Here is a 27,871-nt window from a genome sequence, read left to right on the forward strand (position 1 = left end):
TCTTGCAGCCTGCCCTCCATGCTAATAAGAGTGTCTTGTGAACTTAAGTATTTATTTAATAATTTGAGTATGTTTTTAAGAGAGGACAGCATGAATAAAGTCCTAAACCTGAATTAAGATTTAATTTGCCAGCTGGGCACGGTGGCTCACATCTGTAATCCCAGCACTTTGGGAGGCTGAGGTGGGCGGATCACGAGGTCAGGAGATCAAGACCATCCTGGCTAACATGGTGAAACCCTGTCTCTACTCAAAATACAAAAAAATTAGCCGGGCATGGTGGCAGCTGCCTGTAATCCCAGCTACTCAGAAGGCTGAGGCAGAATGGCGTGAACCCAGGAGGCGCAGCTTGCAGTGAGCTGAGATGGCACCACTGCACTCCTGGGCAACACAGTGAGACTCCATCTCAAAAAAAAAAAAAAAAGAGATTTAATTTAATTTGCCTGAATCTTGGGCATGTCACTTTACCTCTCTGGGCCTTAGTTTCCTCAACTACAAAATACCCTAAGGAAAAAAAATCCCTAAATTATGGGAGTTGATAGGATACTAAGGAAACAATATATATTAAAGCACTTTAGAAATTAAAATGTCTTATACAAATATTTGTTATTGTCATATTTATTCTAGCTATACACATGCTCAATGGCCGCATATTCAGGAACATCATACCCAAACTTTACCCAAAGGGGAAAGCAAAATGACGAAACATTCTCTTCTTAATTATTCAAAAACATAAATTTTGGCATAGGTTCACTAAATTATGGAAGAGAAACAACAAACAGGTTTTGTAGGAGTCTGTGTTAAATAAAACAAACTTTATAACTCACTGTAGTTACCATACAAAAATTCTGCCACTTATTACAACTATACAAAAATTTTAGGAATTCCCAGATTTGTAAATATTACTAAAGCTTATAATTACGTAGTAAACCCCATTAAGGAGCATTTTTGAAAATATGATCCACAGAATTCTGGTTCTATGGAATGATAATAAGTTTCATGTGTGAATTATGATAATTCCATGTACAAGTCAGTTGAATAGATGCTATGTTAAACACAGTTGGCAGTGAGCTTCTCAAAACCATTATATGCAAGTTTGATATCTGGTATGTAAAATGTTCTAAACATATTTGAACAAGGAAACATTTTCCCTCTCTTCTTGGGAAAAATGGAATAAACTTTAAGAAATTTAAGTAAACACAACTGAAACATTTAAGTTATCCCTTTGAATTTTCAACAAGAGGCATTCAATACTCAGTGACAGTGGAGAACCACAAAGCCCAAAGTTGGGTTGGAATCTAGATATCAAATGGTCTGCTTGTCACTCAGTAGCCGGTTAAATGCTGATTGTGTTTTGGCCAATTACTACATGTCATGGGCATTCATTGTCTATACTAAAATTTATTATGAATTATGTTCAAAAGTAAAGTAAAAAATAAATCTGAACATTACATGTTATATACATAATATGTGTACATATATACATATATATGTATATATAATAAATAGTATATTGAATATATAGCTATATCCATGAAGAATAAGAAGTATCTATTTTGAAGCTATACCAGAACTAATCATACAATAAACAATGGATTTCAATGGCATTCTCAGTGAGGGGCAAGCTGTTACTACTGGACTGGGGAAGAATGGGTGATATACATTTCGATGTGTTCAAGAACACAGAAAGGAAGCCCCAGTTGGGTGCAGTGGTTCATGTCTGTAAGCCCAGCACTTTGGGAGGCCGAGGAGGGTGGATCACTTGAGGTCAGGAGTTCGAGACCAGCCTGGCCAACATGGTGAAATCCCGTCTCCACTAAAAAAAAAACACACACACACACAAAAATTAGCCAGGCATGGCGGTGGGCACCTGTAGTCCCAGCTACTTAGGAAGCCGAGGCAGGAGAATCGCTTGAACCTGGGAGGTGGAGTTTGCAGTGAGCTGAGGGCATGCCATTACACTCCATCATGGGTGACAGAGCAAGACTCTGTCTGAAAAGAAAAAGAAAAAAAAGGGCCCTGATTTTTATCATCTATGGAAATAATGTTAATGAATAACAGTGAATAATCATTCACTGAAAATGAGTTGCAATTTGTCAGAGTTGATTTAGGAAAAAAATCCACTTTCTCGAAGTAGACTGACACATCAGGTAGTAGAAAGTATTAAAACCATTTATCTTTTTAAAATTTAAGCATTTCAAACTTTACATTAAGCAGATTCCCTCTGACTGCCTAAACCCTAGACCCTAAGAGATAACTGAAGAGAAATCTCTCCAGTGTAAGAGAAATCACCCAGCTATGGATTCCCAGAAGAGCAGCCCAGAAGGGAGAGCTAACTAAAGATTTTTGACAATCCTGAGAAGTGCTATTCATCATAGCTTGTCAGAAATTGTGAAAGGATGCTCTGTTTACCCTCCCCACCAAAAAATGCTGAGTTGGTGTATGAGAAAGACAAATTCAGAGAAAATATTACTTCTGTGAAAGAAATGTGCAGAAGTCTAGGACTGCAGAAAATGGACAACTAACCAAATGTACCCTGGGGAAAAAAAAAAAAAAAAAAAGGATAACAGGAATCCATTGGAGTTATTTTTCTTCTGGATCATTCTATAGGGCCATGAATTATTTCTGATGCCAGATGGGTCTGAGATTAAATCCTGATTCTGTCATATACGGTGTGATGAGCCTTGGTTTACTTACTGACCAATTACAGACAGGACGGAGCAAGATGACAGGTATTAAGACCTGATTAGCACAATGCCTGACACAAATGTTAGTTTTCCTTTTTTACCCAGAAAAACTGATCAAACATCTGGGAGTGTCCCACATCATACCACCAGCTGTTCGTTTATTCGACGAATATTTACTGAGCACCCACGCTGTTCCAGGAACTGTCCAAGGTGCTAGGGAAAAAACAATCCGCAAAACAGGCAACAATCCCAGTCTTCATAAGGCTTACATTCTGGCACTTGTAAAGAGAATGCTCATTTCCATTCCTTCCTCCCAAGCCTAAACACGTAAACTTATTCCTTTTTCAGTCAAATGCAACACATGACTTCACACAATGCTGGAAGCATCAACATGTGAACTATAATCTATCTGACAAACCAAGTTTCTTTAGCTGGGCTCAGAAAGTTCCCATTAGAGTTTTGAGGAGCCAGGTGTCAGCATCAAAAGACAAATTTCAGCATTCAGCAGCAGCAGGAAAAGTGATAAAGATCCAGAAATGAATGGGAAAAAGTCCCTGAATCTCTATAGCAGCTCCTTAGAAACTGTTAGCTAGCACTGGGCTTTCTGTAAATCCTTTCAATCCTAAAAGGAGGAGGGGAGGTTTCTTATAAAGACGTGCAACCTGTAACTAGAACATATTTCAAGGTGGCTTTATCCACCTTAAAATTGGAAAGAAATTAACAAGATCTATCTATGAAATGCCAAATGTCTTAGTGGAAAGAATCCACAGAGCACTAAAGTTTATCCATGGAATCACACTCTTCTACCTTCATTTATTCATCAGTTCATTCAGAAAGTAACTAGTATATTCCAGGTGTTGGGCTGGGGATATAAAGATGAATTAGAAACAGCTCTGGCCTTTGAATAGCTCTTAACCTAAAATATATGTTAAGAAAAAGTAATGAAGAGGCTGGGCGCGGTGGCACATGCCTGTAATCCCAGCACTTTGGGAGGCCGAGGCAGGTGGATCACCTGAGGTCGGGAGTTTGAGACCAGCCTGGCCAACAAGGAGAAACCCCATCTCTCCTAAAAATACAAAATTAGCCAGGGGTGGTGGTGCATGCCTGTAATCCCAGTTACTCGGGAGGCTGAGGCAGCAGAATCATTTGAACCCCGGAGGCGGAGGTTGCAGTGAGCCAAAATCGTGCCACTGTACTCCAGCCTGGGCAACAAGAGCAAAATTCCATCTCAAAAAAATTTAAAAAGTAATGAAGATCCTGTTTGATAGGCACTCTAATAAGGTTTGATAAAGTGGTACTAGTGCTACTAGAAACCAGAGGGAGCCTCAAAGTCAGCCGTTAGAGTTTGATTTGATAAAGATGAAATAGAGAATTTATTCTAAATTCACTTTTCATACAATATCCAATATACTCCTTACACTCAATCAATGGATCCTGTGGGTTTCACCTCCTGCCCACATTTTCCATGTCCACCATTACATCTTGTCTGGACTGCAGCAGCAGACTAACCACTGGTGTCCCTGATTTGCTGCTACCTTCTGTCCTCCACTGAAGCCAGATGACTTTTCAGAAATACAAACTGGATCTTATCACCTCTTTTAAAATCTCATCAATAACATTTCATTTCCTAATGAATCCAAATTTCACAAGGCCTACAATGCCTCCCAATTCTTTTTCTCTCTGTGCTCAATACTCTCAATCTCCCACACTGAGTTCCAAACACACGAAATGCTCTTTTACTTTTTGGTACTTCCAGGTTTTCAGTCACACTGCTTCCAGCTCTTACATCAACCTCCTCTCTTCTCACCCTCCCTCTAGTTTCTAATTCCTTCTTATCCTACAGTCTCAGTGTGAATTTCCTATACCACCCCACACTTCCCCATCAGATATTCAGCATTCATCATAGTCAGTGTAGTCCTGATCTTTCAACCTACCCCCCTCTTGACTGGTGTCTTTCCTGCTAACTCCAAGAATTAGCCTTCCCCTTCCTCACTACTCACTGACACACACCCTGAACCATATATTTTAGGACTTACTTATATCTTATTGAACTTTATTATATTCAGATTTAACTAACACCCATTTTGTGCTGGATTCTGCCTTAGATCTTTTCGTTCCCTTTAGTTCTTATAGCAATTTGTTTTTATTTTTTTATTTTACCTTAAGTTCTGGGATATATGTACAGGATGTGCAGGTTTGTTACACAGGTATACATATGCCATGGTGGTTTGCTGTGCCTATCAACCCATCAACTAGGTTTTAAGCCCTGCATGCATTAGGTATTTGTCCTAATGCTCTCCCTCCCCTTGCCTCCCCACCTCCCAACAGACCCCAGTGTGTGTTGTTCCCCTTCCTGTGTCCATGTGTTCTCATTGTTCAACTCCCATTTACGAGTAAGAACATGTGGTGTTTGGTTTTCTGTTCCTGTGTTAGTTTGTTGAGGATAATGGCTTCCAGCTCCATTCATGTCCCTGCAAAGGACATGATCTCATTCTTTTATATGGCTCCATAGTATTCCATGGTGTATATGTGCTACATTTTCTTTATAGGAATTATTTAAAAAGACAACTGATATAAGTATTAGCACATTAATTATACAAAGGGAAAATGATGAGAGATGAAGTTCCCTGCTTAAGTTCACAAAACACTGATAAAGCCAGGATTTCTAAACCAGGTACCCCAAATCTAAATCCAAACTTCCCACTAGACCTGTGTTATTCTTCTGTAATTGTTTACCCAGGTAAGCTTTGCCAGGAAGCTGAGTCACAGCAGGCACTAACATACCAGCTGCAATAACAAGAGTACAATAAAAACTGAGTGATTTCAATTCTTCTCATTTCTGTCTGAATATTAGATTTCTTGGAGATAGTTGAAAGGTATTATTTTTAAATAACCAAAAAAGTTTAAAGCGACTACATTTCTATTTCCATTTAAAGCTCTAAAACTTGGACTTGTCCCTGAAAAGCAGGGACAGTTTTCCCTTCTGTTTTTTTCTTCTTCTCTTCCTTCTTTTTGCTACATAGAAATGTTAAGTACTATAAATAACATAATTTATGCATAATGTCTTTCAAGGAGATATGCTAAAGTCCTAAAATATTATTAAGTGAGCCAAAAAATGTCTCAGCGTGATTTCTTAAGGTGAAGGTACATCACTAAAAAATCATGTAAGGCCACACACATAGGCTTGGCTTCTGGGCACCATCCAGCCCCAAGCAGAGCAAGATAGATTCACCTGGAAAAATGCCAGGTATCTGAGTTATGAGAGGGAAGTCATGATAGAGAATCAGATGCAGCATGACTGCGAGAGTTTGGGGACAGACACCAAGCAAGGCCATGCAAGTTCATCCTTATGACCTCAACGATGCTTTATCTCCTTCTTACCTATCACAGCCAGGTTTGAAAACTCATCAAGATAACAACTATTTCATTAAGAGAATGAGATGAAAATAAGCATAAATAAAAGTTCTAATTTTTTTCCATAACCCAATGGATCCAGTTTTGCACCCACTGTGATACCAGCATCCTATATGTGTATATACTGGCCTACAAAAAATATTGAAACTTCTTAGCACATTCACAATGCTTTTCACCACCCAACTATCAACCATATCTTTACTCTCATCTCCTACCAAAATCCTTTGGTCCAGCCATGTCAAACTTCTCACTTTGAGCTTTTGTATCTGCTGATCCCGCTACTGAGAACAGCCTTCCTGCATACCCCTTCTTGCAGAATATCTCTTTCTCAAGGACTCATTTCAAATGTCACTTCCTCTGGGCAGCCTGTGCAGACTCCCATTGGCAGAATGTATTGCTCTCACCACTGTATTCCTACAACACTATTTAAATCCTAGGATGGAACAAATCCTATTGTAATTTTCTTATCTGCTACAAGGCTCTTTTCCCCTTTTTAAACAGTTAAGCTCCTTGAGGACACGATCTATGGCTTAATCATCTTTGGATTCCTGGAAGCCAGCACAAGACCCAGCGATAGTAGATGGTCAATTAATTTTCACTTAAAGAATGAGACAAGACTCTGGGCCTGACCCTTTCCTTTATGCCTTTGGTAGGGCTGCAGTGTACAACGTTGCAGACTTTATACTGCATAATTCTACCAGCTGCCACTCACCTAGACTGCTACATAAATGATGCCCCATGGAGTTGTACAACACAGAAGCCCCAGTTTTATAAAGCCCACAATGTCTCCACACAAACTGTGGCTCAATATACATGTTGGTAGATATATCTCTATGTTCAGAGTATGGATGGATGGATGGATGGATGGATAGATAGATAGATAGATAGATAGATAGATAGATAGATAGATTAGATATTTATATATGCCATGAAGATCTAAAGACCTGTGTTCTAGTGTTCTAGAACAAATACTGCCAATGATTTAAATAATATTTATTGTTGGTATAATAATGCATGATAATATAATTATAATGTTACAGTACATAGCTATGCTGCTTTAGCCTTTGCAAAATGTTTTCACATTCAATATCTTATTTAATTTCCACAACCAATTGGCAAAGTAAGGCCTTTATTTTGGCCTTGTTGAAAAGACCTGTTTAGATCATGAAAGAAACCAAAACACAGAAGAATTGGGTGACTCTCCAATGTTACCCAGCTGCTAAATGATAGACTCAGGATCCATCAAGGTCTTCTTGTCCCTATTTCAATGTTTTTTGTTTTGTTTTGTTTTTTACTACATCACTCCCCTGGGAGTTGTCAGGGGAAAAAATGGAGGGAAGAAAAACGTTAGAAAGCAAAAATATTTGAGGATAGCTGACCACCAAGACAAACTCCCAGGCAGAGACAATCTGCTTAGTCCTCTAAGCAGTTCTCTCTTCCATGTTCACATTACTTTAATTTTTCCTTTCTTTTGCTATGCTGCTTGGAATTTAATGGTTTGGAGACTTTCTTAATTAACAAACATCCTCTTTAAAGAATACATTTACCTCTGGTAACGTTAGCTGGATATCAATCATTTACAAATGTGTGTAAGCTTGTTCCATGAATTGCTTTCTTTCTAGCATAAAACTCAGAACTGTAGCACACGGGAAATTGTGAATTTTGCTTGGAAAGAAAGGAGATGGGTCACCTTGAGACATGAGGAATATTGAGGATAGAACAAACCCAAATGAGGTGATACAGTGGGGGCCATAGGAAAGGCTGGAGATAATGCAACAGGAAAGTGAAAGGGGGATGGTTAAGTAGTTAAATTCTATTTGGTCTCCAAGTAAGCAAGCTTCAACATAATCAGTTGAAGCCAAAACTCATTTACGGGAAAAAAGAAATAAATAAAAAGTAAAAAGCTTATAATTAATGAGGAGATTTTTTTTTTTCATTTAATAACTGGAAAAGCTGGCAAGATCAAAAAGCCACTCACCAAAACCGATTTTTTTTTTCCTCCCGGGCACACAGCTAGATGACATTTACCAACCTCTCCTGCTGTTAGATAGAGCCAGCATCTGAGTTCTGGCCAGTGAAATGCGATCAGCCCTGGACCATAAAAACCTCTCACTGGTAACCTTCCATTCTTCTCCCCTTCCCTGGTGACCTTGGGAGGCACATACTGCACATGCTAGAGCCACAAGAGGAAAGGAGCCAGGGTCCCTGACTCATGGTTTACAGGGGAGCCACGTGTTAACCAGGAACATCCATTTGAAAATCTGTAGAAAATCTATTTTCTATAAGCAGCTGATAAAAATGAGTTTTTGAAAAACCATTATCTTTTTATCAAAATGAAGGGACAGCTGCCTTCTTGTCATGTAGTGAAGGAAAGGCATTCCGTAGCAAAGAAAGGCAGTGACGTTTATATGGAATAAAGTTAACAGGCAGCGTTTCAGCATGAAACGCTCACACACGAGCATTCATACATGAACTGAGTATTAGCAAAAGTGAGAAGCAGGCCCTGACCTGCAGACTCTGCGCTTTAAAAAGCAGCCCTTGAGCAATGCTAGTAAGATGAACTTGACATAAGAAAACAGTGTCAGATACAGAAAAGCACTTTCTTTCTTCCTTCCTTTCTCTCTTTACGCAAATATGTTTGTGTGTCTATAATGTACCATGCACTATTTTAGGTGCTAGAGATAGTGAACGAAATAAAATTGCTGCCCTCATGAAGTTTATATTTCAAAGGGGTTAAGTCAGATAATAAACCTTTAAACAGAAAAACACAAATAAGAAAACAACACAATTTTAGAGCATAAGTGCTACAAAGAAAATAAATCAAATTCAAATGGTATAGGGAGTAACTGATGATAGCAGCAGAGCTAATTTAGCCAGCGTGGTTAGGAGCGATCTTTCTAAAGAAGTGACATTTAAATTACATATTGAACAAGGCCTAGAAAGCAGATTTGGAAAGATCTGAGCGAAGGGCCTCCCAGGTTGAGAAAAGAACTACTGCACAGGCCTATTGGAGGGACACAAAGAATTCCAGTGTGATGGGAAAAGAGTGTACACTGGAGAGAGTGAAACAAGATGAATTTGGAGAAGTAGGCAGGTTCCAGTTCACATAGGGCCTGACACAAGACCAAGTTTGCATATTATTCTGAGTCAGGGAGCTATGAGACAAATCTCAACAGGAGAGTAGCATAATCTACTTCCACCTTAAAAGTTCAATTTAAAGATGTTTGAAGATGAACTATGGTAGGCAAGAGTGGATGCTATCAGGATCACTAGCCAAAAGATAAACGAAGCTTGGTCCAGGGTGGAAGTGGTGAAGATAGCAAGACATGAGTGAATTTGTGATTCATTTTGGAGGGAAAGCTAACAAGACTTTCTGATGTAGCAGATGTTGGGAATAAAGAAAAGAGTGGAATCAAGGATGATATCTACGTCTTATGACCTGAGCAACTAAGTGGATGCACCCTTACCCGAAATTGGGAAAAAAGCACCTGGTTCTGTTTTCAAGACCCTGGAACTCAGGGTATCTTTGTAGTAAAATACTTCAGCTACGTGAAGATCATGATGCTACATACATCATGATGTTCACACATTTTATAAAATGCAAAATATTTAAATACAAAAACTGTAAAAAAAAAAAAAAAGTTACGTAAGTATTGTATAACTAGATGCATAATTAAACAAACTAGCCCATTCCCTACACAATCTCATAAGCATTTGCAGGGTCTTGTTTCTATAGAAGTTCATTCACATGAGTCTCTGCGCCTAGTAAATATCTATCCCCTGGGCTTCTATGAACCGGCCTGAAAACATAATCAATGCCTACACCACTTCTGTCACAAAGAAATAACTAACAATTCTGCACATATCTTGCAAATTTTTTTTTGAAGCATGAAGCATGGTAAAAAAATAATAATAATAAAACAAAACAATGCTATTTGAACATCCATCCTGACCATTGCCCCAGCTGATTTGACTGGGGTTCAATTCCTAAGGACAGAGCTTAGGAATTTACCCCTTCTTTTAACAACTAGGTGGAATAACCAGGATTTGAAGTTGAACTTTATTTTTCTTTGTGTTATACTTTCAAGAAGAAAATCTTGTGTGCGGGTGTCGGGGGCAGGGCGGGCAGCAGGGGGCGGGGAGATGGTGGTTAAGAAGATTTCAAGTGGGTGGGAGAGCAGGAATAGATGCACTTTGGCTAAGTAGCCTAGGAAATAATGAAGCAGAGGCAGAGAAAATCCAGGCCTGGGAACAAGGCTCAGCTGCATCTGCCGCTGGGAGGAAGGTGACATGTGAGTTATCCTGAACAAAGCAAAGGCTAGGAATCTCTGTGCCTTGGAAAGGGGAGGTGGGGATTGACAGATAGCTGGGTACTGGAAGATCTCTCCATTAGTAAGGCAGGCTAATGAGAAAACAGAAAAAAAAAAAAAAGATGCCCCAAGGTATTCTTATCTCAAGCATTCTGAATCCCTGGAAATAAATGGGAGCAGGAGCTAAGAATTAAGGTTTTGCTGACGATGCCTAATCAGAAGAGGCTTTTGATCCCTACTGTGGTTTGAATGTTTGTTCCCTCCAAAATTCACGTGGAAATTTCATCACCATTGTAACGATATTAAGAAGTGGAACTTTTAAGAGGTGATTAGGCCATGATGGCTCTGCCCTCATATAAAAAGGCCACTTCTGGCCCCCTCTTGCCCACTTCTTGCTCTTCTGCCTTCCACCTGTGATGATGAATCAAAAGGGCCCTCATCAGATGCTGGCACCTTGATTTTGGACTTCTTAGCCTCCAGCACCATCAGAAAATAAATTTCCACTCTTTGTAAATTACCCAGCCTCAGGTGTTCTGTTACAGAGGCACGAATGAACTAAAGTGATGCTTTGCTATCCACAGTAGAGCTTTAGGAGACTGAAGTCCATACTCGAGAAGAAACTGGGCTATGTAGATCATGATGTTCACACATTTTATAAAATGCAAAATATTTAAATCTAAAAAATGTTACCTTAATACTGGTTAATTAGAAGTGTAATTAAGTAAACTAGCCCATTTTCCCTACACAATCTCTTAATTAAGAATTTGCAGGATCTTGTATCTATAGAAGTACATTCACAGTAGTCTCTGTGTCTGGTAAATATCTACCCACTTAGCTATTCTGTGGGCTGCGTTCTGTTTGAACTCTGATCTCTCTACCACTTTCCCGGCCTCTTATCATTCTAAGGGTCAGACCCTTCACCACCACCTCTAGTCATATGAAAGAAGTTGTAAATCACCTTGCTGATCAGCTGCTCTGTTTCAGATATGTCAGTTTTATTACATGAAATTATTAAATTCATACCAATTCAGGTCATTTTTTTCCAAAATATTTCCTTGAATACAATTCCACTTGTGTTCTTCCAAAGAAGGAATGAGCTCACCTATACATTATTATGCTTGGTGCCCCACTGCTAACAATATGCACCTGGAAGAATTGATGAACCCTAGTCCTTCCATCTGAATGTATTCTCCCCTGCTACCTGCCAATTTGATCTCCTTCTCAAAGTACTGGTCTCAGTCAGCACACAATCCTGCAATTCCAAGAAAGATCTTCATAAACATTAATGATTTAAGTAAATAATAATGGTAAAAATAATAACTGTGATCTATTCAATATTTAGGGAATACCAGACAATTTGCTAAATTTCTGACATGCATTGTTTCATTATCATCTTAATTGGGAAATCCATTTACCATGTTGAATTTGGCATAACAAAACGCTAATTTATAACTTGTGGTCTGTAAAAAGTCTATTGCTTGGCAGCAGTGCCAGAGCAAACTCCTGATGACTCAACAATTTGTACTTTGGTAACTCTCAATGCTTGCTCTATTAAAAACTGCTTTCAGTTGTGAGCTCTGAATTTTGGTATCCTTCTGAACCCACAAAAGTTGGATCCATTAATTCAGGAAGACATATCAGTAGGCTTATGCTATTATGCACAAGGTAATATAACTCCCCACCCCCAAATCCTACAAATGTCAGTGGCATAGAAGATTATTTCTCACACATGCCACATATCCATCACCTGTCAGTTGTCATACGGTTCCATGTCATCTTCATTCTGGGACGTCAGCTAAAGGAGAAGCCCTGACCTGGAACACTGCCAGTTTTTGTTTCAGCGAGAAAAGAGAATGATGTGGAATTCTGCAAAAGCTCCTTGAGGTTCTACTCTGAAACTACATATCATGTCTACTCACATTTCATTAGCCAAAACTGATGTCGGCAAAATTGGGAGGGCAACCAACATTTTGAACGCTAACACAGTATTGGAACAGTGTGGGTAGTGGAAGGAGAGGGAGCAGCGTAAGTCGGGCAGAAAGCTCTGGAGTAGAAATGAGTTGAGGATGAACTTTTTACTTCATTTCTCTGAGCCCTCGTGTCTGTATTCATAAAAAGGAGTTAATTTGGCCAATGCTGCAACTGTCTCACAGATTTACTGTAAGGTTCAAAAAGTGTAACATACATAAAAGGAGTCTGACAAATTCAAAACACTCGCAAGTAAAAGGTATTACCATTTAATGTTAATTGTAGTGCTTTCCATGTCTGACAGATGGCATGATGTGTATATTACATTGTTCTTTATGCTCCTAAGTAACTTTTTACTACAGGAAGAAAAAGTTTAGGAGACTCTATCTAGGTAGACTCCAAATTCAAGAATTAAGATCATGAGTAGGACCCCTGTTGCTATACTTTCCTCAGACACTATTTCTAATGCATCAGAAACTACTTAAGACCAACCTGTTGAAAACGTCATTACGAAGGGAAAAAGCCTCAGCCGACAAGATTCCTGAAACATTATAATCCAACTAGAGCAGTTTTCAAAATGGGGAAGCCTCCTACTGGAGTCAGAAGAGGCAAAATGAAACAGCCTCCTGTGAACTGTATCACAGCCGACAAAAGGTCTTATTGTCTTCTATTGATTGGCCAGGAGTTCAGCTAGCTTCCCTGTGGCAGTTTCTACGACAATCTCTACAGAGCAGGAGCCTGCAATATGCCACCTCTCTGCTTCTAACTTAGGAAGTTAAGGAAATTGAAAGCCTTTTGTGCTTCCTTTTCCACTGAGAGCCTGAATAGGCTTTTCAAGATGGCCTGGACAATGTGTGTAATATTTTGTTTTAATTCGCAAACCACTCTTGTTCATTGTGGCTTTTATCATACGCGTCATTTTCATCCCACTTACTCAGAGTAAAAATAACTTGCTTCAAGCAGCTCATAAGTATTTACTTCTTTCTAGGCTGTGGAGAGACAATGAATGCAGCCTCAGAGAGTCTCTGTTCCTAGGAGGGCACTTGGCCACCTGTAAGCTTGTCTATCCGATCATTTCAAAGGGCAAATCTTAAGAGAGAGCTAGGGAAATGGCCTCCATGATCATTTATCTCATTTAATTCATCTAAAGGTAACCGTAAAAGAATGGTTGCTAAAACCCTATTTTGAGGTAAAGGGCAAAGCTTATTTGGTTTCAGGAAGACAAACCTCTCCTCCAGCTCCAGGGAATAAACACAATTAGCCCAAACCAGTGACAGCCATCTCATTCTCCTTTCTCACACATCGGTCTACAAGTGTGTGTGTGGTGAGGATAGAAGTGGTGTAACCTGGGTCTGAAAAATAACACAGGGGAAGTCTTCTGTATGTGGTTATGGTGGTAATAGGGGTAGAGTGGGGGAATGGCTTTCTAGGAAGGACTTTCTTTGAGCATAAAATGACAGAACTTCACACAGACAAGGTTTTTAAGCCCTGCCCCTTCCTCTCTTCCTTGCTTAGGATGCTGCTGTGAGGGTACAATGCTTAGAGCTATGGAAGTCATCATGCAATCACGGAAAAATAAGCCCAAAGATCAAAGTTCAAATGCTGAAGATGGCAGAAGGAATGAGAGAAAGGCATCAGCTCTAAATGTTGGCATTCACTCTACTGGGTTCTCCGTGCCTCACAGCCAGATGCCCAGTATTTGACCCTAGCTCTAACCCATGAGTTCTGTTCCTGCATGCTAGAAGGGGTCCAATGTTTAGCCATTTCTCCTCAGGTGCTATCCTTCTCTCCAAGAACACGTCCCCTGGAGCTTATGGAAAGTCTCCATACAACAGGGAAACGACTGAAGCCCAGTCACATTGCCATTACCCAACAGCAATAGTACCACAATGCAAACTGGCCTAAGGCCAGGCTCATACACTGAGCTAAACAGGAGCACGTCTAAGAAAACAGCGATTCAGACCTAAAAACCACTCAACATTATAAAATAAGGCCTCATAGAGAAAGAGCAGATTGATATTGCAGGTGGCTCCTCATGGAGCCAATCTTTTGTAATAAAAAACGATATCAATGAGAAATGAATCAAAGAGTCCCAAACAGCATTAGCACCAGCAGTTTTCTCCCATATTCTGCCAGGTCTCGACAGAGAAGTGGGGCCAGGAATGTTGGCTACGCTGATTTCGACGAACAACTAAAAGGTCTGCAAGTGGTGTAATCAGGATTCACATTGTTTTTGAGGTTCCTTCTATCATTTTTATAATTGTTCAAAGTCTATCCCTGCATATAAGAAAAGGTGAGAAGGTACATATTTTAGACTATTATGTGGCTTATAGGATTTTTCCATGGTAAATAGTGGGAATATTCACATTTTTAACTTTTAAAATTACTTAAATTTTCTGATAGAAAATAGCATGAGATCTAAACATAAATATTAATATGAAGTGTTGAAATTGATACTCCCATCACCCCAAATTAACAAATAACTAAGATGTATTAAAGGGAAGATGAAAAGGATCATAAGTGAAGGGGCAGTTTCATTCTCCCAAGTGGCATGTCTCCTTAAAACTTCAAATCCATAAAACCAGCCAAAAAAAAAGGGTGAAAAATAAGAAGACAAAATTATTATATATTATTAGAATATATTGTTAATAAAAATTATGGTAGTAACAAACAAAGTCTTCCAGAAGAAATGAAAAAAAAAAAAAAACAACAACAGAGGGTTCCTACAAGGTACTGGTCTCTGGTGGTAATAAGATACATCCTCTTGACAACTAGAGGTCTTTAGTCAAAGCCAAAATGTTAAGCAGGGATTAGCAAGATATAGCCATTCCTGGGTATATGCAGGGAATTGGTTGTAGGCCCCTGTGTATACCCAAACCTACACATACTCATATCCCAAAGTAGGCTTTGCAGAACCCACTGTATAGGAAAAGTTGGCCCTCCATATAGGCAGGTTTTGCATCCTGCGAATTCTGTATTTTGACTTGTGTTTGGTTGAAAAAAATCCATGTATAAGAGGGCATGCAAAGTTTAAACCCGTGTTGTTCAAGGGTCAACTATGAGACAGCAGAATAGTAAGAAATTCACCATTACTATCATCAGTTATTACTGCCTTTACCTTTAGAATACCTGACCTACTTGAGAGCTAAAACACTCAGAGGAAAGTGACCAGAATTTTGCAGCATTCATTGAAGACAACTACCCAAATCATCATGGTGCAATGTATCATTAATGAAGACAACAGGAATAATTGGAACTAGAACAAACAGAAAAATAGTCCAGCCATCACTTTGCTTATTAAAGCTTTTGCAAACTGATGGAAGGGAGCCATGAGCACATTGGAAATGGATGGGCTCAGATATTATGGCACTATACATATAGACCAGGTCGAACTAACTCCCACTCCCCTGGCACATTAAGGTAATAGGGATGTGCAATGCTCACCACTAGCAGGTTGCAGTACTGAGCCTGAAAAAACGGTGCTCTCTTAAGACGGAGGAGTTGTTCTCTCTAGAGCAGAAATGTGGGTCACTGATGCTTGAGGCCACCATCCCACTGTAATGGCGTCAGCCCATGTGCCAAAGTTATGAGTCCCTCCATCACTGTGACTTTTAGTAGACATTGGGAATTGGCAATGCATGAATCAGTCATTAAGAAACCCACTAAAAAGAATACAAACCTGATCTTGTCAGGTCAAGGAGATAGCAGCTTAGTATGAGTTAATGTCAAAGTATCATTCGAAAACAGAATCCACCATGTACATTTAATTAAATATGAAGATGGCAATCTCATCAAATAAGAAAAGAGAATATGATGTGTCTATGGTTGATCTAGTGATTGTTATGTGCACAGCAGCAGAACATGGGATTTGATATGTCCCTGTTGCCTTTGTTTCTTTGCTGTGTTTCATAACTGCCTTCAAAGGTCTTGCCTTCTCATGCTACTGAACAGTATGGATAAACCAGGAGAACACAGAACCTTCAGCAATTGATATGATTTCTTATAGGATTGCATAGGACCAGAGCCAAGTGATAGTTTTCACTCTTTAACCACACCTACCAGGAATACACTTCTCAGTCAACCTCTCACAAGTGACTTCATGAAATAGCATACTTACCTTCACAGTAGGCAGAGTCTCCCTGGACAGAGATGTAACCACTCTTGCACTCACAAGTAGCTTTTGTATTCCAGTTTTTGCACTCTGAGTTTTCACCACATTTAGGTCCTTCTGCACAAAAGTTATGACCTAGAAAAAACAAATAAAATTGTACAACAGAAAAGAAAGAAATAAAGTAACTCCCCAAAATAAAGTATGTAACTTTTTTTTTTTTATACGTCACTATGCAGGAAAATACACTTTGGCAGTATGTAAGGATAAACTGGATAAGAAAGTGGCAGAATAGATATAGGAAACTTTGGGCTGTCCCAGGCATAAGAGGCTTTACCCTACCCATATTCAAATTTGCGAAGACTGTTCCTGCCTGAATGCTTTTATCCATGCTGATCCTGCATCCTCTTCTCACTACATTCTTACATGACTACTCTTTTTGTACTTGTTTTCTTGTAAAATTTAAAATACAAAGAGTACATAAAATTAATATATATGAATATATAAAATAAAATGAATACAACCAGATTATCAAAACTCCTTAATTTCCCTCCCCAATGAATCTCCCTCCCAGCCACTAGAGATAACTATCCTCAATTTTGAGTTCATCACTCCCTTGCAGCTTTTTATAGCTTTACTACATATTTGTGTTTATGCCTAAACAATATACCATTTATCTTTGCCCATTTTAAACTTCCTATAAGGGAAATCATACCGTACATATCTTCTATGGTATTTTTTTAAAAAAATAGTTTATATCCATAGGTTTCCAGGGAACAGACGGTGTCTGGTTACATAAGTTCTTTAGTGGTGATTTGTGAGATTTTGGTGCACCCATCACCTGAGTAGTATACTCTGCATACTATTTGTAGTCTTTTCTCTCTCAACCCCATGCCCCTTTCCCCCTAACTTCCTAAAGTCCATTATGTCATTCTTATACCTTTGCATCCTCATAGCTTAACTCCCACTTTTGAACGTGAACATATGGTTGGTTTTCTATTCCTGGGTTACTTCAATTAGAATAACGGTCTCCAATCTCATCCAGGTTGCTGTGAATAACATTAATTCATTCCTTTTTATTGCTGAGTAGTATTCCATCATCTATATCAGTTTCTTTATCCACTCACTGACTGATGGGCATTTGGGTTGGTTCCACGTCTTTGCAGTTGTGAACTGTGCTGCTAGCAACATGCATGTGCAAGTATCTTTGTAGTATAATGAGTTATTTTCCTCTGGGTAGACACCCAGTAGTGGGATTGCTGGATCAAACTCTACTTTCAGTTCTACTTTTAGTTCTTTCAGGAATCTCCACACTGTTTTCCATGGTGATTGTGCTAGTTTACATTCCCACCAGCAGTGTAGAAGTGCTCCCTGTTCACCACATCCACACCACATCCATTTTATTTTTATTATACTATGGTGTGCTTTTCTCTATTCATCCATGTGAATGCCTTTAGCTATGGGTTCATTCATTCAACAAAGGATTTAGAATAGTATATAAACTTAGTTGACAAAGCAGGAGGATCAGCACCAATTTTGAAAGACTTTCCAGTGAGTAAAATGGCATCAGACAGTACTTTTAAACACTCTGGGAAACAAAAATAATTTGTGTGACTCACTTATTGCAATATTCGCTTCATGGCCATAGTGTAGAACTGAATCCATAATATCTCTGGGGTATGCCTATACTATAGATGGACATTTGAGCTATTTGCAGGTTTTCCTTGACAAACGAAGCTGCTAAAAACATTCTTAAACATGCTTCCTGGGGCATACTCTTTAGCCTCGTATTCAACATTTTCTTTGCTTAACATTCTTTCTTGTTCCCTGCTACTTCTTCAAAGAAATTTTTCTTCCTAATATAGCCTTCAGAAGTTCCTACAGTACCTTTTGATAGTGACTCTGCTCAATTTCAATTCGTCTAAATGTGTCTTTAGACTATCTTCATACTTAAAAAAATAGTTTTACTGAGTATAGTTATTTTATCTCAACATTTTGAAAACGTCATTCCATGTTTTCTGGCTTCTATTATTGCTGCTGAGTCACTTATTAATCTAATAGTCATTCCTTTATATGTGGCAACCCCTTTCTCTGTGGATGCTTTTACGATCTTTATTTGTGCGTTAGGTTGGGTTTTATTGTTATTTTGAGACAGAGTCTCACTCTGTTGCCCAGGCTGGAGTGCAATAGCACAATCATTGTTCTTTGCAGCCTCAGCCTCGTGGCTAAAGTGATCCTCCCACCTCGGCAACTGAGTAGCTGGGACTACAGGTGTGTGCCACCAGGCCCAACTCATTTTTTTTTTTTTTTTTTTTTTTTTTTTTGTGAGATGAAGTCTCACTCTGTTGCCCAGGCTTGTCTCAAACTCCTAGGCTCAAGCGATTTCCCCACCCTCTCCGCCTCCCAAAGTCCTAGGATTGCAGGCATGAGCCACCAAACCCAGCCTGATTGGGGTTTGTTTGTTTTATATTTTTTCAGTTTTAATCTAAGGTATGTAGGTATAAATGTATTTGTATTTAAGATTTGGGGGGATTCTTGAATCTGAAAAATGATGAAATCTTTTATCATTTTGGAAAATTCTTAGATATTGTCTCTTTAAACATTCCCTTTCCACGTTTTTCTCCATTTTGTCTTTGTGGACTTCCAATTAGATAAATGTTCTTTCTTCTCAAGCTCTCATCTATGTTACTTAGACTTGCTTTCATATCTTCTGTTTCTTTTTCTTTATGCTGAATTCTGTATCATTTCCAGATGTATCTATCAGTTAATTCTGTCTTGGGCTGTGTCATATTCTCTTTCAGTTACCCACATCGTTTTTAATTTCACTTGCTGTATTTTTATTTTTAGAATCCTATTTCATTATTTTTCAATCTGCTTAGTCAAATTTGATAGTCTCTTATTCTTTCATTTTTTAAATTTCCTTTTTAAAAAAATTCTTTAAACATGTTACATATAAATATCTTATATTGATAATTCTAATATCTTCAGGCTTTCTGCATCTACTTTTGCCATTTGTTGTTTATGCTGAGTAGCATGCATGATGGCTTATTCTCTTGTGCTTTGAGTGATTCTTCTATCTGTAAGCTCATATTTTTTGGAATTTAATCTGTGAGAATTATTTGAGGTTTTGGTTTTTAAACTGCATTTCTTTGGAGAGGATTTGTGTTTCCTTCTGTCAGGGGTCTGAGTGAACTGTCAACCCAAGATGACTTTCAGCTACATTTTTGTCTTAGGGCTTGAAGATTGAGTCACACAAGTGGAATAAAGTCCAGCCCTAAGCTTTCAGGAATACAAGATTTTCTCCTGTAGACCTCCATCTAGAGTCAAGACTGACAGGCAAGTCTCCTTGTACAGAGTGGATTTTTCCTAGTTCACCCATGGAGGGATTCATCCTTTAAGGTTCTTGACTTATGTTTCTCATACTCGCCCCAGGCTGTCTCCTGTCTGCTTACACAGTGTCCATTAGAAGCCAGATTTTAAACCACCAGAGACTAGAAATTGCACTCAGGGCAAATGCCAACTCCACTGTACTTGCTTACTTCAATGGAATCACCCTCTTTCTATATTCTGGTCTCCAGTTGTTTTTTCCCCCTTACTGCCATTGCCACCAAATGTTCCAGAAAATTATGCAGCATTTTAGGTGAACTAGAAGGAATAGGTAACATCTACCATAAAATTTGTGAAGTTCAAATATGATAAAGATGCTTTATCATCCTTAAATCAGGACTTTTAGTAAACAATAATTATGCTCTATCACATACTGTGATCTCATAGAAAACAATGGATCTAGAAGTCAGGAGATCTAATTTATAATTTAGGGTCTGCAGCTAACAAACAGTATAAATCACTTTGCTTTTCTCGGTATGTATATGGAGAATGGATAAAATTAGTAATTTTTAAACTGTGCTCCTCAGGGCTCTAGGCACAGATGAGTTGTTACACAGGGTTCAACTCTGTCTCTGATTCAAATAGAATAGTTATGCTTTTATATTTTTGACACATTGATCATGGGCTTTTTTTTTGTTTTGTTGTTGTTGTGGCATGATATCGGCTCATTGCAAACTCCACCTCCTGGGTTCAAGCAGTTCTCCTCCCTCAGCCTCCCAAGTAGCTGGGACTACAGGTGCACACCACCACACCCAGCTAATTTTTGTATTTTTAGTAGAGATGGAGTTTCACTATGTTGGCCAGGCTGGTCTCTAACTCCTGACCTCGTGATCCACCTGCCTTGGACTCCCAAAGTGCTGGGATTACAAGCGTGAGCCACTGCTCCCGGCCCATACTGATCATGTTAATGACAGTTTCTGGCTTAAAAATATGGAAATCACTCCACGAGATAAAGTCAAGTTAATTCCTTTCAGTGATAACATTCTAGAATTATTTTTCTTTGAAATAAAATTTTAAACCAACAATATTTGGAGAATTCTTACTCTGAAAGATAATAATATTGTTATTAAATGATAAATTTCATGCACCTATAATATGCCTGGCACGCTAGATGTTTTAAATGGGAATAATAATATACACCTTTTAATATGTTGTTGAGAAAGTTAAATGGGCTAATAGGTGTGAGGCACTTGAAACAGTTCCTTATAACTACTAAAGAGGTCAATCAATGGTAGCCACTAATGATGATGATGATATTTTTAACAATGATGACTAAAGTTCAAAATAACTTAATGTTGTTATCCTCAACTTCAAGATAAAAAGTACAAATTCACGAACCTCTAGGTAGTAAGTGGAGATGCCAGGGTTCTAAATTAGGTCTAGCTAACTCCAAAGCCCATGTGCTTCTTACTACGTCATATATCCTCCCAGATAGCAAAACCTAGTGATGAAAAGTGAAAGAGGTAGCCACTCCTTGGGACATTAGAGAGTAGATGCATAGGCCTAGATGAGTTACATCCAGCCTCACTACTTATGACCTGTTAACTGGTGACTGCCTCAGTCAAAAATCAGAGCAAGAGTCTAACTGGCTGGAAATCTGAAACCTCTGACAGTTGACAACACTTCTATAAGGGCTTGAGAGGCTTACAATAATCATTAAAACTAGCAGTGCTTGATGTTTTTCCTACCAAAGGGGTACTTTTAGGCATCACAGGTCTCTCTTCCAAAGGAAGAGCCTGAACTTCACTTCCCATGTCTGAATTGATCAATAATTCAATCAAATGGTCACATTTTCCTTCATTAGGAAGCTTGATTCAATGGACATGTGCATCCTTTATCACACATATTCCTTGTCTGTGTTTCTTTTCTCTTTTTTTCCAGGAGACTTTAACTGTCCTTTTCTTTCCACATGCGTCTGACAGCCTGGAACAAAGCCTTTCAAACAGTGTTGATTTTCCAATGCATATGTTTCTATTAAGCATGTACCATGTCAAATCACAATGCCAGGAGTTGAGTAAATTGTATTTCAAGGACAGTGAAGGGCCGGTGGGACAAACTGACCTTCAAGTCAAATCCACTTTGATTATGCCTAACCATTCTTCAAGTCAAATCCACTTTGATTATGCCTAACCATTCTTCTCAAAAATGTGTTTTTTAAATTAATGGAGGCCTTTATTCAAGCAATATTCATTCCAAGCCCACTTACCTTTCTGCACAAGTGAGTGAATAATCATTCACTCAATATTTATGGGGCCTCTACTCTGTGGGCTGCAGCAGTACATAATTATCTGCAGACACTTCAAAGATGTTTAAGATATTCTCTGCCCACAGGGAAATTATAATCCCTAAGGGGCAATAAACCACATATGGCCTCCATCAAGGCAATCTTTGTTAAGTCAGATGTGAGCAGGAAAAAATGTCATAATGTTTCAGAGAAGGATAAATCACTTCAAGATAACAAAAAACTATAATAGGTAGAAACTTGAGAGGAGCAGGACCCGGATCCTAGTGGGAGAAATGGAATGCCAACCGAAGAAGAAGAAGAAGAAGGAGTAAGTTTGGAGAATCCCAAATAATCTGCTACAGAAGTAACAGCAGCAATAATTAACATTTATTGAACACATACCATATGCTAGGCACTTGACTAAGTGTTTTACATGCATCATCCCATTTAATCTTATAACAATTATATGAAGCTGAATTATTATCCCCACTTTACAGATGTGACAACTGAAGTTAGAGGAAGGTGGTGCACTTGTGGAAGGTACAGAGCCATAGTCTGATTGAGGCTGGAGTACTTAATCACTGTCCTGTTCCACTGTCCTCTTAAGAACAACAAATTTTAAGCACCTAGCACATGTGCAAGCATTAAACCAGACAATAGGAATATAGCAAAAAATACCATAAACATGTCCTCATTCATCCTACATTCTAGCAGGGGTGACTGACTTCGAGCACTGGGTTCCAAGGGGATATTATGATGGAGAGGGGCAGGGTGCTCTAGGAATGTATGCAGAGAAGAAACCTAACACAATGTTTTAAAGAAGAGATTTGAAGGATGAGTGAGGTTGGCTGTACAAAGAGTAAGAGTCCCAAATGCTTAGAGAAGCATGTGCCCACGATATGTACAAAGAAATTAATGAAAGAAAATGTAAATGTTGGGGTCACACTTTCTCCTCTGGTTGAAAGCAGCCTAAAATTTGGATGCCGTGGTGGTCTTGTATCGAGTTCTGTTGCCATGAATGACCAGTAACACTAGCCAAATGATTTACTTTCATTAAATTCATTAGCCTAATCTGCATATAATAAGTTCTGCCTATTACACTGAGGCCCCCCACACTGCCACTCTCCAAATCCCACTCTATATTGTTTATAATTATCGAGGAACCATCACTGATTCTGCTTCATCTCTTGGTTTTGCAGCCAATGACAGACATACATCGTTATGATTCACTACTGTAACTTCTTCCACAACAAGGAATAAATGGGTCACTAATAGTTCCTCAATCTCTTGTCCCTAAAATATACCCCAGCAGGTCATGCAGGTTGCCTTTGAAATTATATACCTGGACAATCTAAAAGTGCACTCCAGAGTCCTCTATTCTAAAATCTCAGAACATCAATATCTCTCACATTCACTACTGCTTACCCAACCTTGAAATTCATATAAGGAGAAATGGTATAGAGGGCAGCATACTCCATGTGCCTCAGACACATAGAGTCAGGCCCACTCACGGACTGGTTAAGAAGGATGGCTGAAAGGTCTTTATGAGAACTGGATGCCTTTATGTACTCCACAGGCAACACACAAAACACAGGAGAAGCCTGGGCCCTTGAGAGTGAGAACATTCCTTAAGCTTTTGTGGACAGAAGGTAGGGCCATTAGAACAGGCCTAATAGAGACTGAACTCCCAACTCTCACAGGTTCTAGCTTAGAAAGCAATTGGTTTCTTCTACAGTAGTCAACATTTAAGGGTCTTTCCTTAAGGTCTGAGGCAGCCTAGCCTTAGTGTCAGGTTTCCTCTCTGGGAAAATGTGCCTACTTCTGGAAGCCTCATAGGCCTTGATCCACTGTAGCACTTTTAGGGCCATGAATTCATGTACTCACTGAGACTGTCCTCTGTCCCCAGCCCCAACAGTTGAGCATATAGCCCTGTCTTTCCAGTCCACTTTAGCCCACGGTTGCTGGGATTTTGATCAGATCTCATCTATCAATACGCAGAGGAACTGGTCCATCTGTGAACTGCCAGTTCCTCTATTTAGGCGCTAGTTTACACTCTAATTAAGTGACTTTTTCTCAGGTCTCTTTATTTCTCAAATTGCCTGAAATCCTCTCTCTAAAACCATTTCAATTATAAATTCACCCAAAACAATGAGGAAGACCGGGTGAGGGGGAAATCATTTGATGCCAAGACTCTTTGGGAGGGTTTAATCGAAGGGCATAAAATCTTAAACAGTACAAATAATCTCAGCTAATTTCCGTCCAGGCCAGATGACAAGGCAAGTAAGCCTGAATTAAAATTACAGATAAATGCATTTGGAACAGATGTCGGAAAGAACTTTTTCCCAATACTAGAAGTCATAAAAATGCAGCAAAACCCTCCAACGTCATTGGCGACATTGAAGATACAATTAGAGCTGATTACGAGGGGAATAAAACCCTGAGGAGTATGTTAAGAATTTCGGGATGGGTCAAATGATGGGTCTGTTTTCCTGGAGTGGTCCTGCGAATACATGGTCAATATTGTTGACCTTTTTTTTTTTTTTTTTTTTTTTTCATCCTTTAACTGAGAGCACCAGAAATTCATGAGCAATCTTTTTCTGCTGGGTCTACATTGATGCTTTTATTACTTCTTCCCAGGCAGGAGCCTAGATGTTATTCCAGTGCACACTCCCCTTCTCCACCTAATGGCCTCACACTTCAAGTGGGCAGGCTCCTGCTACAGCCATTACCTCAAAGTAAAGAGGAGGGTAAATGAATTTCATGTTGCCAGCACAAACTGTCCTGAGGTATCAGAGAAAAGCTGCAGTGGTGATTAAGGCTGTTCGGGTGGTGCTGTTGTGTGACTGAGACCGTGAGTCCGATGAACTGCAAAGTGGCCTCTCCCTGCCAGCATCCATCACCTTGATTCCCTTTGCATGTTTCTTTCCTAGCAATTCTATAGTTCTTCTCCTATGGGTGTCCCAGCTGCTCCAATAGCCCTGTGGATTAAACCGCCCATTGACTTCGTTATGTTCATTTTTCCCTAAAGGACAAGGGAATTAGTTACAGCATCTGCCATGACACAAAATTTGAAGACAAGGTACCTGGGCCCCTAGCTTGGAGACCAGTTTGTTGATACAGTGAACACCATAAGTCAGTCAGAACCTGTTCTTATTAACTTTAAAGTCCTAGGTTTAATTCAAACAAAGAAAAAAGTCAAATGTAAAGATGTAGCCTGTATCTTTCATCTTGATTACTCAATAAAAGGTGGGGCGGAGGACAGTAACCATATAAGAAAATTGGGTAAGACTCAGTTAAAAAAAATTAACTTCATAATCAAGCTAGCAAGCTATAACTTGAGGAAATCAATTATAACTCAGCAAAATGGGTTTTAACCTTATTTCATTTGTAAAATATATAAAGCCTATCAGCTAGTGCTGAAAATAAGGTCATTCATTCATTAACATGACAATGACAGAAACATTCTATGTGGGTGGACCATATCTTCATCCCTACCTTGTCTCCTGTATTTAAATAATCAATTCATAAAATGTGATCATTAAAATAAACGTTATTTTTAAAAAGACTGGAGAGCCGTATGGATATTCTATAATTAAGCAAATTGAGATCAGCAGCAAAAGCCACTCTCTGGAAGTTGTCTCAAATTCCCAGTCTAAGCCTCCCCAGGTAAGGTGGCTCATCAGAGTCCTAAAGAAAATAAACCTTGGAAAACTTCAAATGCTCCAGGCAGGCATGAGAAAGGTTTCGACTTAGACTTCTGAGGAATGACACTGTCACAGGGTAATTTCCCTCAGACTAATGACTGGATGGTCACAGTAAGAGAGAGATGATAAATATGCTAATTGAAAGGCCTTCGGTGCAGGTATTGAAAGGCCACGGCCACTTTGATTTTTGTAATCAATAACATCAGGGTGGCAGAGGCAGTACGGCCATAGCATACCACAGAGCTCATTCCCGAAAAGATGCGCCTCAGCTCATCTCGGTCCCACCTCTCTGCAAACGATGCTGCCAGCCAGTCTGTGGACAATCAGTCCACAGAGCAAACGATGCTGCCTCTCCATATGCAGGATACAAATTACTTTACACAGAAATCGAGTGTTTCTCACCTTTTCATTACTTTCTGTTTCAGAGAAGGGGAGGAGGCAAGAAGAACGGAATAATTTGCTTTAGAAGTCCACTGGGCTTTCCAGGTCTTGTCAGAACAGTAATTGTCCAACCCCCTCCTCCTCTTGTGAGTCCACTCAGAAATGTAGAGGAAAAGGCAAAAATCAAACAGAAGATAAAGAGCAAAAGTATTTCTCACAAAATTGTGAGAGACGATTATGTTACTTTTAAAGATGGAATTAAGAGATATGGAGCAAAATTCACGGGGGGGCTTAGTTCAAGATGACAGACTTTTGAACTCATCTGCATTGTTCTTTGTTAATTGTCATTTAAATTGTAGGGTTTCATGAAAAAGAGACATCTCACTATCCAGATAAATATGCCTTTCATTTCCTGATTGCCTGATGGGCAGAGCAGGCCCTAGCATGTGGACAAGTGGGCTGGATGTTCTGGGATTCTCTCTGCTATGGATCAGCAAGAAGGAAGGTCATGACAGTAGATGTTTCTGAAAAGGGCCTCAGTCAACAATGCTGCCTCCTTTACTTCAGAGTCTGATTCTGAGATGGGAGTAGTACGGAAGAAATCCAAATGGTTAATTCATCTACCTCCTGTGAAAAGACCCTCCCACCATGTCTTTTCTGAAGACATGCTCTAGTTCCTGTCCAAATGTAGAGCAGTCAAAGAGCATAAAATAACTTTCTCACACACACATACCTCTGAAGAACACCATTAGCTTCCAAATAAAAGAGCTGACTGTTTCCTGGCTGAGAAGGAACTGGGTATGAAAAAGAAAGCTCTTGATTTCATAGATGGGCCCTGCCTAAGGTCAAATCTATGAGGTCTTCCTCCTGCCTCCCACTCTTCCCTCAAAGCTGAGTCAGGTTTGGTAAACACCACTGCTTGCTAGCAATGGGAATCCTGCACGTCTGCTTCTTGTCAATGAGATGTCACATCTCTCAGCATCTTCATTGGTAACAGACACATTGCAGACAAGTGCTAACAGAAGCAGTGGCACCTGTTCTATTGCAAATTGGGTCAGGGTAATGAAATCCCTCCTGAATTTCTGTGGCCTAATCAATGATTCTGCTCTAATGAAACCATAAATCAGAAAGGATTTACATAAACTGAGTCTCACTTGGCACCCCAACAAATAGCAAGTGATGGATTTTGCATTAAATTATAAGACCTACCTAACCATTTTATTGGTTACCAATAAATGCATCACTCTGAAAATTCCACTCAATCTTTAGGTATTTCTAAAGCATACCAGCTGCAGATAAGCTTATAACCATGAAAGCAGATTCCAGGAAGATATTCTGATGTCATAGTTAGCCTATCACTAATTCTAGGGGCCATTTCTGGCTATCAACATACTACATTTTCCTAAGAATTTTACCAAAGCCCAGAGCTCTCATGACCAAGCACAGAAAGCCTAAGCTGAAAACATGCCATGGTGAAAGATACAACATTTTCATATACCAGAAGGTGCTAAGGGAGGGGTCAACAATTACAGGCTGCCACCTGTTTTTGTAAATAAAGTTTCATTGGAACATGGTCACACCCATTCGTATACCTATGGTCTGTGTTGCTTTCTTGCTAACTTTCTTCTGTTAGTTGTAACAGAAACCTCTTATCGGCAAAGCCAGAAATATTTACTTTGTAACCCTTTATA

General features: G+C 39.2%; 1 protein-coding gene across 2 annotated transcripts in view; it reads right to left on the reverse strand.

The window, feature by feature from the left end:
- NELL1 (neural EGFL like 1) overlaps positions 1-27,871 on the reverse strand; it is a 949,455-nt gene that overhangs the window by 632,714 nt on the left and 288,870 nt on the right. For both annotated transcript variants that reach the window (XM_005578390.4, XM_005578389.4), the window contains exon 12: positions 16,494-16,622. In XM_005578390.4, the coding sequence (XP_005578447.3) occupies positions 16,494-16,622 (129 nt within the window). The remainder of the gene's footprint in view (positions 1-16,493; positions 16,623-27,871) is intronic.

The sequence above is a fragment of the Macaca fascicularis genome, chromosome 14 (assembly GCF_037993035.2).
Source record: "Macaca fascicularis isolate 582-1 chromosome 14, T2T-MFA8v1.1".
NCBI lineage: Eukaryota > Metazoa > Chordata > Mammalia > Primates > Cercopithecidae > Macaca > Macaca fascicularis.